The 13264-nt window shown below is 48.5% G+C and overlaps 1 protein-coding gene across 8 annotated transcripts in view; it reads right to left on the reverse strand.

Moving 5' to 3' along the window:
* Positions 1 to 13264, reverse strand: part of NAV1 (neuron navigator 1) — a 305087-nt gene that overhangs the window by 188435 nt on the left and 103388 nt on the right. For all 8 annotated transcript variants that reach the window (XR_010151245.1, XM_054657486.2, XM_063793802.1 and 5 more), the window contains one exon: positions 8616 to 8719. Coding sequence is in view for 7 of the 8 variants with exons in the window: in XM_054657486.2 (XP_054513461.1) it covers positions 8616 to 8719 (104 nt within the window). In the remaining variant the exon portion in view is untranslated. The remainder of the gene's footprint in view (positions 1 to 8615; positions 8720 to 13264) is intronic.

Raw genomic sequence — 13264 nt, forward strand, 5'->3', positions numbered from 1 at the left:
GGGGAGGAGCTAGAGAATCTCTGCTCCCTCTGCTCAGGGGCTTCTAGTAGGGAAAGGCAGAAGAACACCTAATCTAGGGTACTCTGTCTGAAACTGTACTCATTTAAAATCAGATCCCTGTGCTCCTCAGGCTAATAAAGAGCCCAGGATAAGAAGTCCAGATGTTTCCCACATGTGCTTTTCCTGTATGTTGCCATGGCAACTGTCCCATACACACCACCGGGGTGGATATTGCACACTGGGCCTCAGCAGAGCTCTGCACCACCCAGGTACATCGCCCTTAGACCATGACCCACCCAGATCAGTTGTCATGGCAACTGCAGGCCGGTGAGGGAAAACTCCAGGCAGGCAAAGGAAGGAGAGGGTAGGGTGTGTGCCTGTGGCTGTGCCCATGTGTTGGATGGGGACAAGCAAACTCCTTGTGTGAGCATGTGTCCTTCGGGATGGGCAAATCTAGAGTTTAATTTGACCTGTCCATGAAGAATTGGTTGTTTTAAGGTCATTAAATCACAACACTAAGAGGGACCTTGGAGATAATCTTACTCTGTAATAAATCCTCTTAATTCACTATGGGCCACACAAACCCAAAAACCTGATGAGGAAAAGCACAAGGCCCAAACCTGTGGTGACCTTGTCAACACAGTGATGACATCACTACCCTAGAACAGAACTTCTTAATCTATGTTCACAGACTGGATTCTGGGGGTCCACAGTACCAGCCATCAAACATAAGCCAAATACTGTGAATATGTCCATTTATCTGGGGGGATATATTGTAATAGCAGTCAAATTCTTAAAGAGATTCCTGACTCTAAAAAAGTAAAGACAACTGCGAAAGTAATGAGAAGCTTTTACCCATCTTAGTCTGAACCAGCTGGGACAGATGGTTTAAAGAAACCTGGCCTTTTTACTACCCTAGAGAGAAAGATATTCCCATTTTGTGGCTGCACTCATTTTCTCAGTTGGCACTTCTGTGCTTTATTAGAGTTTTGTTAGGTTTTTGAATGAGGTATTAAACCTAACAGAGGAATGCCATGGACTCATATTTCAATGAATTTTAATAGAATAATCACTGGCAATTACTTGGCATATAAAAATTGCTCTGCAAATGTTAAGAGTATTCATTGGTGTGATAGGTGGGAGTTCCAATGCCATGATGAGAACGTTGCCTTTCACAGGGCCTGATGTCATCACAAGGGGCTTGCCACCTCTGTGCTCCCTCCTGCCTGCATGCAACCTCAGATTCTTCAGCAGGAAGGATGCTGTGAGCTCATGAGGTCAGCTTTTGCCCCTGGACTGTGCCAGTGTTTATATGAACCTCAGGCTGTTCTCCTTCCACTTCCACTGGGGCTGAGCTTTCCTCCTGCCAGGAAGTTCTCTTATTTATCTGACCTCAGTCATTCATACCGCAGGACACTCTCATTTCCTTCTCCTGGAAGGATTTTCTTGAAAGAAGGGACAACTGAGCATTTCTCCGCTCTCCCCTCCTCCCTGGGCTCATCTGGTCTCACGTGGATGACTCCACACTTGCTGAACCTTCCTATGTCCTGACCTTTAATTATCTTCAGCTCCCTCTGAAGCCTGGGACTCCCACCACCCAGGAAGGCAAGTTTTTTTATTCCTTCCGCCCTTTTAAAGGATGAATATTGTGGCTGGGGTAATTCTCAGCACTTAATCTCTCTGGCTATTGTGTCTGTGTCACCTCACTCTCTTCAACTGCCTCTCTCCAGAGCTCCTTCTGTGTAAGCCTGCCCACAGCCTTATAGTGGGGAGGGAAGTCTCTCACCAGGGGACCCTAATCCTCTTACAAAGGGGTTTGGGGGGGCTTGGGATGGTGTGTTCCAGTTTCTGCCCATTCAGTGGTGCTGGAGGGAGACTTCAGCCTTGGCCAAGACTGGTGTGGAGCCAGCACTTCTTGAAATAAAGCCCCCTCTGCAGGCTCTCTGTCTGCCCTGGGCCTTCCCAGGGAGACCATAGTTCAGAGTTACAAGGAGGGCTGGCCAATCTTTGCCCAGGCATGGGGCAAAGATCTGAGGGGCCAGATCTTCAGAGCTGCACTGGAGGTGAGGCTTACCTGGACTGGCCAGAGAAGTAGGGAGCAGCAGTGGTGGAAGTTTAGCAAATAGTTCCGCCTCCCACAGCTGAAACTTGTAACTGCTCCACAGCTCCCTGGATAACAACCTCTAAAGCTGTATGGAGCAGTCTGAGCTGGAGAGATTCCTGTCAACCAGGCCACCTCTCCTTCAGTGTCCTTTTTCCCAGAACCTTTCCATGGCTCATAGACACATGGAGAACTAAACAAGGGGTTGGGATTTTCTAGGAGGAGCTGAAGCAGATCGCTGCAGGTTGGAGAATGGAGTCTCTAAAAATCTGCTAAGAGGCTGCCAAGTCCAGGACAGGTAGGTATTGGGTATAGGGGGTAATTCTCTAGGAAAACTACAGGGGAAAGTTTATCACCTTCCTCATCTATTCAAGCACTCAGGGCGAAGGGGGGTGGCCCACAGACTGCTGTTGCTTATAGTCCCAGGAATGTCATGAGGCCAAAGCTCTGCTCCTGCTCCTTAGGGTGGGAGACATATTCCAGAGCTGGGGCTTCTCCAGGGCCACCATGTAGATCACGTACAGCTGCACAGGTTGTACACTGCACAGCTCTAGGCTACATCATAAAGGGCCCACAAGTGCAGAAGTCTTTGCCTATTTTGTCCACAAATGTATTCCAAGCTTCTAGAATAACACCTGGAACACAGTAAGTGCTTTATAAAAAATTGGCAAATGGGTCGGGTGCAATGGCTCACGCCTGTAATCCTGGCACTTTGGGAGGCTGAGGCGGGCAGATCGCGAGGTCAGGAGATTGAGACCATCCTGGCTAACACAGTGAAACCCCGTCTCTACTAAAAATACAAAAAAAAAAAAAAAAAAAATAGCCAGGTGTGGTGGTGGACGTCTGTAGTCCCAGCTACTTGGGAGGGTTAGGTAGGAGAATGGCATCAACCCAGGAGGCGGAGCTTGCAGTGAGCTGAGATCGTGCCACTGCACTCCAGCCTGGGTGACAGAGCGAGACTCTGTCTCAAAAAAACAAAAAACAAAACAAAACAAAACAAAAATTGTCGAATGGATATGAATTTCCTCTGGAGTTGGGCAATGCAGAGGTCCTGGTTTTCTTGGTGCAGCAAGAAACAGGGAAGCTGGGTCTTGCCAAGATTTCTTGATTTCTGGGACCACAATCAGGATCTGGAGAGCAAGGGATTTGTACTATATGTGGAGCACTCATAGTTGCAAAAACCACGTAGAATCACTCACACACCTTTTAGAGTGGGAGGGCCTGAGTCCAAGGTAGCCACGGGGAAAAGAGGCTCCAAGCTGACCAGCTTCTGCTATTCTTGCCACTCCACTGAAATGGCTAACACTGGGTCAAATCCACTGCCTTGAGATAAATCCCCTTCCCAGCCAAATATTGTCTTGAAAAGTCAATCTCCTCCCTCCCCCTGTACTCCTCTAAAGAAATAGCATCCAGACTCCTACAGTTTCTATTTCAAACCCCTCCAGCAGGTACCTCGGATGACCTTACTTATCTGGCCTCTTCCTTCATAGCCCCTCCCAGAGCCAGGCTGGTGATCCCACTGCCTCTCCTGGCCTCCCTGGGAGAACTCCCAGACTTGAGTCATCTTCCCCTCCAGTGAGGTCATAGAACGTATGGTTAAGAGCATGACCTCTGAAGACCAGCTGCATGGGTTCAAATCCTGGCTAGACCACCTTGGGCAAGCCACTTAACCTGTCTATCCCAGTTTCCTCATCTGCAAAGTGGGTGTGATAATAACATCACTTGCCTCAATAACAAATAACACCAAACACGTATTGAGCAGTTCTTATGTATCAGCCATTCTTCTAAGCGCTTTACCAATATCCATGCATTTAATTCTCACAAAACCCTATGAGGAAAGCACTGTTATCATCCCTGGTTACAACCAAGGACACAGGGGCACAGAGAGACTAAATAAGTTCCCCAAGGCTGCATAGCTAGCAAGTGAGGAAGCTGTGATGCAAGGCAAGTAGGGAGTTAGATTCCAAACCTCATGCAGTTGTTAGAAGGATTAAAGGTGCTTATAACAATGCCTGGTTCACAGTAAGCCACGGTAAGTGTCGGCTGCTGCTACAAGTGCTATTATGACCTCCCGTCCCAGTTCCTGGAAGCCTACCAGGTCCTAGATTGCTGCTTTGTTTATCCAACAGAGTCTCCAGAGACCCTCGCACTCCCAAGCCACCTCTGCCCCACAACAGCACCAACCTGCTCAAGCTCTGAGAACACGGCTAATATCATCTGCCCCTGAACTTTTTCTACTTTCTAGTCAATTGTCTGCATGTCTTCTCTCCACAGATGACTGGGACATAAGGCTCATCTTGGCCTGGAGGTCCCCAGAGGGCAAAGAACACAGCAGTGTGAACTCAGCATGAAATGACATAGGTTTGGAGTGACAGGGATGCCAGTGGCATCCTGGAACCTGCTCAGATTGAGGGAGATGTGAGCAGGGACTGTGGCTCACTGATCCCATTTCCTTCCTCATTGCTTGGCAGAGGCTAAGGGAGACTGAGTTGAGCTTGGACATTGTGCGACTGAGTGAGTACTGGCGGCAGTTGGGAAGGCAGGGAGTAAGAGAAGAGTGTGGCCTTTTGACAAGCCTGGGATGGAATCCTGGCACAGCCTCCTAGCTGGATGTCCTCAGACAGGTTTATATAACCCTTCTGAGCCTGAGTTTCCTATCCATAACACAGAGTAATAATAACACCTTCAAAGGATTGTATAAGGTATTCATGAAGGACTTTATGTAAAGCACTTGGCACTATGCCCTGCACATAGTAGGGTATTCAATAAGTGATAGTCATTATTACCATTTAGTTCTTTTTAGTGTTTAAGGAGTCAGAAAGCAGTGGTCCTGGTTTAGTTCACCTGCTAACTTCCTATGCAGTCCTGAGCAAGTCACTTCTCTTCTCTGAGTCTCATCTCTCCCTCATTGAAAAGGAGGCCAAATTTGGGAGATCTATAAAGTTTGTTAGAGCTTTGACTTCCTATATTCTTTGATGCAAGTCATTTGTAGTCCAGGAATACTTGGATTTGGTTTGAAACCCCCAGAACAAACTCCTCTCCCAGAGAGTAGTTACCATTCCTTGCTCCTGCCCCAGGCACACTAGCTTTGCAAGTTCTCTTAGAATGAAGACTCTATTCCTGCTCTATTTCAAATCCATAAGGCAGGAAAAACTTCACTGTGGCTTAAAGATGGAGCCAGCTCAACAAGGGAGAAGAAAGAGGAAGAAAAGCAAAACAGCCCTAGTATGAGGCCAAACTCCACACTGCCCCACCCATTCTCTCTATATATCAACCCTCGTGTGAGAAGGAGGCAGGGAGGAGGCTCTGGCTTTTTCCTGATGACACGTGCTATGATGAGAAAAAGATCCCTTCGTTGTGGGTCCACTTAGTGCTCATTCAAACATGCCACAAAGTGGAAGTCATTAAAGAATCTGCATAAGCCTTGGGGCAACCTTTCCCAGTCCTCCTGCACACAGCCTCACACATGTGGGCACACGGTAACGTCAGCCTTGGCTTCTCTTGGCTGTCAAAATTAAGATCTGATGGTGGTCTATACACTACCCAGTGCTGACTGCGACCAAAGGGAGAGTGAGCAGATGGGACCAGCGCTGGGCTGTCACCAACAGAATCAGATGGGCCAGGGAGGGTCAGGGCACATGTACAAACATCAGTGGGCTGGGCATTTCCACACTTGCCCCAGGGCAGAGGCAGAATGAGCAGCTGCTGGTGGATGGCCTTCAGGATATATGAAGAACATCCCCAGTGCCCCAGGTTGGAGGCAGGTCATTATGGGAAATTCTCCTCCTGCTATATAAATACTAGAAAGCCTTGTTTGGACTCTATGCCCAGAGTCCAGGCAGATTAAGAAAGTGGCACAAGGCTGAGAAAGCTCTTTGGCCTTCTCCTGCTCCCCTCAAAGACTCTGCACTCACCCCCCAAACCCATTCAGTGAGCTTGGAGGACAGAGAGAAGCACATTGGGAAAGGAGCAGAGAAAGACTGGTTGGTCTTTCTCAGCTGGTAGAGAAGAAACAGGCTGATAGAGGACAAATTTTAGAGCTCTACAACCACTTACATTGGATTCCTTACTCATTCATTCAAATCATACCTTCACCAAACCCTGACCACCAGGCACTGTGCTAGGTGATGGGGGCAAGATGAGTTCATGGTCGGGAAGGGAAGATACATGAGCTTCAAAAAAAGCCCCCAAACCCCCAGCCATCTACAAATTGATATGGAAATAACATGATCAATAACTGTGAAATAACTATGCTGGATTCTGTGAATTATATAAATATTTGATGGAGTACTCTCCAAAGCACCCAATTCTCCTTCTATAAATGGGATAATAAGCTCAGTGCCCTCCTCATGCCATGGGGCCTAGCGAGGGAGGCAGGACTGACTGGCTGCCTTGTCAACCCCTATAGGGGCAGGTCACTGGGCACAGCTTCTGGGATCCCAACAAATTCTCTAGATAAGTCTCACCGGAGTGAATCCCTGGGCTGTGAACGTCTTGAAGGCAGGTCAAAGTCTTATTTGTCTTTTACCCCAGTGTCAAGCACAGTGTTCAGCACAAGGCAAACACTCACTGATGGTTTGTAGATTGAATGAAAGAATACATGAATGAATGAGTCATGTCATGCCCCAAGTGACTTTGGGAGTGAGAGGGCAAGGCATAAAATGAACTCCTTCAGTTGCCTCCTCTCTTCCTCTCTTCTCTGTTTTCTTCAAGCTCAGAAGAGCGCAGGCTCTTCCACAAGGCAGGCAAATCCGAAATCTCTCTCCCCATCCAACCCATCAAAGAGCTCGGCGTATCCTCGGCAGAGATGGGTCACCATGACAACTAGCTAGCACCAGAGCAGAGGCAGTGCAGTGAACCCTGCTCCTCTTCCCTAGGAGCCTTGGAGAAAGCCAGTGTTTCTCACTTTTCTGGTAAAACCCTCCTCCAAAGGTTCCCCGGCACTCTGTCCCCCGAGAGGTACCCAACCGTGATCTAGCAGACAGTTTCACATCTAACCAGTGAGGGTGGTCTTCCAGCTGACAAGCCTGGGGGATTCCTAATGCTAGTCTGCAACAGACGTTAAAAGTAAAAGACCTCTCATCAACTCATCGGATAATAATCGTGAACGAGCGCTGGGTTAGGTGCATGGAGATCATTAGGCTCTAACAATGTGGCATCCACATGAGGAAGCCATTACACTAACAAAACTGCAAATGTAAAAATAGAGCTCCACATAGTTTCCTGGTTACCACATTCTAATTCTGATGGCTTTTCGGTGCCAGAGAAATTTGGTTTCCTTTTGTCCCCTGCCATGCCCTGGTTCTCTTGCATGTATACTTATTGTGGAAGGAGATGGCTTGCTTTGCAAATGTTGAGTCCTTAACCCATAACCCTCCTCCACAAGGCTTGTCATGGAAGAATGAGTGTTGCTGCTCTGTTTTTAGGGCTGCAGTGGCTCCAAGATCACTGCTATAGACCAGGCCTAGAAAGGGCTCAAAAGGTCCCAGCTCCCAGGCCAAGAAGGGATATCTGGCCACCTGCCCAGCAGGGCACAGAGAAGACAGAAGCAGTATACCATCCTGTCCAGTGATCTCAGGGTCAGGCTGTGTTCTAAGCCCCAACTTGGCCCGCTGGAGCAGGGCACCAAGACAAAGCTGGGAGACAAACCCTCTGGACAATCTCAGGTTTGTGAAAAGGAAATTTATTACTTTGTTGAGGCAAGTTTCCCTTTGTCTGGGAAAGTAAAGGATTGACCTGGTTCCCTGCAGTGTGCAGCCTCATGTACCCCTGGTGTGAATCATAGCCATCTTCTAGATACTTTTTTAATGTTGTAGGAAAATCAGCACACGTCCGTAAGTGCTACTGAGTTTTGAATCTGACCCACTTAGGGCCTGACCTATGGTACCCAAGACACTCACTCATCCATGCATCATTCATTTATTCAGAGACACTGAGCACCTGAAGATGCACCTGAGACTGTCAGTGTCTCTGCCCTTATGGAATATTGCTGTATTTGAAATTTAGGGATCTTCCTGGTGAATCTCACATGCCTGAGCCTCAGGTGATATCTCATGACTACAGGATGACACAGGGAAGGGGACATGTGTGGGAGTGGCCTGTTAAAAGTGGTCCTGGAAGGGGAAGTGTTGTCACGCAGCAAGCCAGATGGCTCTGGCCTGCCTCCCTAATTCCAGCACCTTCATTTTTCAACCTGGGCACCACTCAGAACCTGGCTCTCACTCCCAGCTTGTTACCTTTGTGTCATGACTTCTCACATGACACACACATGCAGTAACTTCCATAGCCTGGGCATCCCCTGGCCACTTCCCTATGCTGCCCCTAAAGGGCTCCTGGGTTTGATGGACCAACCCAGGGTTGAGTCAAGCATGATGAAAACTCAAAGTGCAATTTACAGGTTGATGTCTCCTTGTCAAGAGATGGACCCATCCAGCCTAGGTCACTTCTTCCATCTAGGCAGCTCTAGCACAGTGGCTTCCTGACCCTAGGAGGAAGTCTCCCCCAGATCACTTACCCATGCAGGAGAAGCTCTCCTCAGTCTCATGGAGGGGCTCAGCATAGCCATCAAGGGGCCAGCTGCCCTGGGAGAGGGGGCCAGGTTTCTGGTCAGTTTGCAACCTGTGGGACCAAGAAAGGGTAGTCACTCATGGTAGAGATGTCCTGGTCTCTAAGCCCCTCCATGGGGCTAAGAAAACCCTCTTAGAACTTGGTTCTTCTTCTCTGATAGTGCCCCGCACCACTCAGGGCCAGCCCCTCCCTGATGGGTATGTGCATATGCCTGCCCTCCAGCAGGCAGCAGGCCTTCCATGCAAAGCAGCGCCAGGCAGGGAGCCCCAGAGGATACTGGGATGCCCGATGCTTGTCACCCCTTGACATTCTACAATCTACCCATTTCCCAGGAACGTTATCACTTATAGGGCAGAGGGATACCCTAGCAACTCCAGGCCTTGGGTCCTTTGTCTTGCCAGGATCCTTGCCCTCAGGATGAGCATGTATGTACAGCCATGTACATATAAACTGGGAAGAGTTCCCTCTGAAGCTGAAGTCACTGATTCCTGGTAGTTCAGGGGGCACACAGGCTTTGGGCTTGCTCGTAGTCCAGGCAGCTGGTAGGTCAGGATAGAAGGAGGAGTAGGCTCAGCTGCAATCACAGTGACTCCCAGGAGGACAGGTCTCTTGCTGGGCCCGTTGTGGTAGCAGGAAGGAAGGGTGAGGTCTCTGGGCACCAGCTCCCAAGTGCACACAGACCTCTGAGCACAACCTCAACCGTACAGTTGCTCCCAGGAACAAAGGCTGTGGGAGCTTTCATTATAGGCAATTACCCTAGGCTCTGGGAGCTGGCCCGCCCACCCATCCGCCCGCTGTCTCCAGCTAAATGGAGACTTTGGCAGCTTGGCAGGAGGGGGAGGGGAGGGCTGTGCAGGCAGGAGGGGAAATTGAAGGGCTGGGCCATGGAACCCTGAGAGTCTCCAGTGCCACTGAGATTTGTCTTTCTCTCTCTCCAGTTTTCACTTTTTTCAATGCCTAGATGGCCGGGATTCTGGGCTCAATTTTGCCATTAACTCACTGTATAACCTGGAGTAGATCTCTTCCCCTCTCTGGGTCCGGCTTCCATCATGGGGTGAGAAGATGCCCCCCAAGGCTGGGATCTGTTTTACAGTCTAGGGTTGTGAGGTGTTTGCTGCTTGTGCTCAGCTTTTTCTAAGCTATTTAGGCAGTGCTGAGCTCTTTTGTATCTCAGGCCCCTCAGGTGAATGCTGGGGATAGTGCAGGGTGGGGTGTGGTTAGAGAAAGCAGGCCTCATCCTGGCCCCTGGGGGTGCTTGGTATGATGGGGACAATCGCCATGTACTACTGTCTCTCTCTCTCTCTTTTTTTTTTTGACACAGGGTCTCACTGTGTCACTCAGGCTGGAGCACAGTGGTATGATCAAGGCTCACTACAGCCTTGATTTCCTGAGCTTAAATGATCCTCCCACCTCAGCCTCTCAAGTAGCTGGGACTACAGGCTCAAGCTACCATGTCTAGCTGATTTTCATATTTTTTGTAGAGATGGGGTTTTGCCATGTCACCCAGGCTGGTCTCGAACTCCTGAGCTCGAGATCTGCCCACCTTGGCCTCTCAAAGTGCTGGAATTACAGATGTGAGCCACTGCACCAGGCTCTTATTGTCAATTAAATGTCTGTCCAAGTACACGAGTGCCAAGGGGATAAAGAAAGACTGGGGTTGGTTGGTTTCTTGGAAGAAGTTAGAATGGACCTGGGATTTTGAAGTAGGGGATGCAACATATTGGTGAGAAAGTAACAGAAAATTCTACTGGGGAGAGGGAATTCTATATAATGTGTCAACTGTTTCATTGATTAACATCATATATGTAAAGAGCTAAGCACAGTGTCTGGGCCAGAGCAGGTATGCAATAACCAGTGTTAAAAATAGGAATAGGCAGACAGGTGTGGTGGCTCATTTCTGTAATCCCAGTACTTGGGGTGGGGGGGCCGAGGTGGATGGATCACTTGAAGTCAGGAGTTTGAGACCAGCTTGGCAAACATGGCGAAACCCTGCCTCTACTAAAAATACAAAAATTAGCCAGGCTTGGTGGTGCATGCCTGTAATCTCAGCTACTCGGGAGGCTGAGGCAGGAGGATCGCTTGAACCAGGGAGGTGGATGTTGCAGTGAGCCAAGATCGTGCTACTGCACTCCAGCCTGGGCGACAGAGCAAGACTCCATTTCAAAAAAAAAAAAAAGAAAAAGAAAAATAGGAATAGGCCAGGGTGGTGGCTCACAACTGTTAATCCCAGAGCTTTGGAAGGCCGAGGCAGGAGGATTGTTTGAGCCCAAAAGTTTGAGGTTACAGTGAGCTATGACTGTGCCATTGCACCCAAGCCTGGGGAACAAAGCAAGACTCTGTCTCCAGTAAATAAATTAAAAACTAAAAATAAAAAAAGAAATAGTTACAGTCATGATTATTGCTGCCATTAATATGATGCAAGAGTGGGTGAGGTTACATCAGTCATATGGGCCAGAAACTCCAATGGCAGAAACATTGAGGAAGGCAGGCTTTATCTCTAATTTCAGTCAGCTCTGTATTTTTATCCACATCTGCCTCCATCTCTCCAAACATGGCCAGGCCTCCATGTCCGCCCTCACTTCTCAGCCTGAGTGGACAGCCCTCTGTATGCCAGAAGTCAGGCAGAGGTTGAACCAGAGAGAAGAAAATTGCAGTAGTGACACCAGTAACCCTACGCTCCTGATACCATTAACCATAGTTCCAATTGAAGTCCAACCCAAGGCCCACCCAATGCAGGAAGAAGAGAACTGTTGGGGGTTAGGGAGGTGGTAAAGGGTGCACTGGCAGTTGGGAAAAGTCAGCAAGGGCTGTGGTGAAGCTGCTGTGGCTCTTTTCCAGGATAGCAGAGAGGGATGAGGTTGAGGATGTGATGGAATTAGATGTGTGAGACCAGGGTCTCCTGAGAGCGGACAGGGGATTGCACCTTCTCTGGGTCCAAAGGGAAGTGATGGATGAGAGGAGATAAGCTTCACTGGGAAAGCCACACCAAGGCCCTTGAAAAGAGAGGGCTGTGGAGGATGGGGCAGGGGAGAAGATGGCTGCAAGATTCATTCCCTGGAGAAGCAGGTCAGGCATGACCAGGCTGGAGATGGGGAGGGAAGCAGGTGACCTCTGCTTCTGCATTCCACTGGAGCTTTGCAGAAGGCTGAGGTGCTGGGGCGGGTGGCAGGGAGGGAGGAGAGATTTCCACAAAAACACAATGTCTGTGGATTCTAGGGAGCAGATGGCACCTCCTTGGCTATGAAGCCTGGAAGGGTGGCCCAGCCTGGCCCTTGGCAGAGCTGCCATGGCAGCAGCTCTAGGCCCTGCAGAGTGTGCTGGGTGCCTGCCCATTGGCCTGCAGCATCTCGGAGTGTCCTTGGTCCTAATCTCACCCTTGAGCCTCAAATATGTCTTGAACTAACTTCTAACCACCATGGTGATGAGTCAGGTCTTTGTGCCATGACCCTCTCTCCAACCCTAATCCACAGACTGAAAGGGGCAGGGTCTAGGAGGTAGGGTGGTGTGACACATTTCCATTTCTGTTTAAAATGCAAATATGCAATAAATGTTTGCTGAATGAAGGAAACATGGTTCTGTTTAAGCTGCATTAAAATATTTGGATGAAGAATTCTGAGCTCTTTGGAAAATGTCAGGTTCTGAATATACCAAGGAACTTGTAAGGTAGATAATGTAAAATCGTAAACAATTTAATGCCTAGACACTTTTCCCAAAGAATGAATTCAAAATGAAGGGAATCAGGTAGGAGAAGAAAGTCAAAGAGTCACCAGGGAAACATTTTACTAATTGGAAAAAGGCCATTCAAAGGAAGGCCTGCCCTGCATTCCTGCTTCTTGAGTTCTCTCATCAGCTTCAGAATCAAAGTAAAGAAAGTCACAAGGGGACATAAGTGAGTTGCCCCTTAGGAAAAGAAGCATCGGTGCACTTTGCAGGCAGTACAGTCAGGCAGAAGATATGCTTTGAGAGCCAGGGGTCACCCTGGTAAGACCTCCCTTTGCCTGTGAAGTCAGAATTCTTGCAATAACAGGGAGTTCACTACCTTCCGGTCAATTTGTAATCCTCTCTACTTTTTGGAAAGTTCCTCCTCTTGAGCCTCAAATCTGTCTTGAACTAACTTCTAACCACCATGGTGATGAGTCAGGTCTTTGGAGCTGCACCAAGTAAATCTAATTCATCTTACAACATGACAGCCCTTCAAATATTTGAAAACGGTGCTCAGACCCTCTCTAAGCCTTCCTTTCCAAAGCAAACTTCTTCAGTTCCTTTCATCATCCTATAACACCTTTTTTGATCCCCCAGCAACGTGTCAGTCTTGCTCTACATGTGTTTTTGTATGTCGATGTCCTTTTAAAACGTGGTGTTCACAACTGAATGTAACAGTCTAAATGAAGCCTAAACATGTGCAGAGTGTATTGGGACCATTCACTTCCTTGTCCTGAACTCCAAAGGCCTAGTCCTGTAATATTAAATTGCATTCAATTTTTCAGAGATTAAGATACACAAGTTGCCTTCTGCTGAAGGTTAAAACTCCTAGTGGTTCCCTACCCCCACCTCCAGCCGCTCTGATGCCTCAGAGGTCCCTGGTGTGTAAGGGAT

Source organism: Pan troglodytes, chromosome 1 (genome assembly GCF_028858775.2).
Source record: "Pan troglodytes isolate AG18354 chromosome 1, NHGRI_mPanTro3-v2.0_pri, whole genome shotgun sequence".
NCBI classification, from domain to species: domain Eukaryota; kingdom Metazoa; phylum Chordata; class Mammalia; order Primates; family Hominidae; genus Pan; species Pan troglodytes.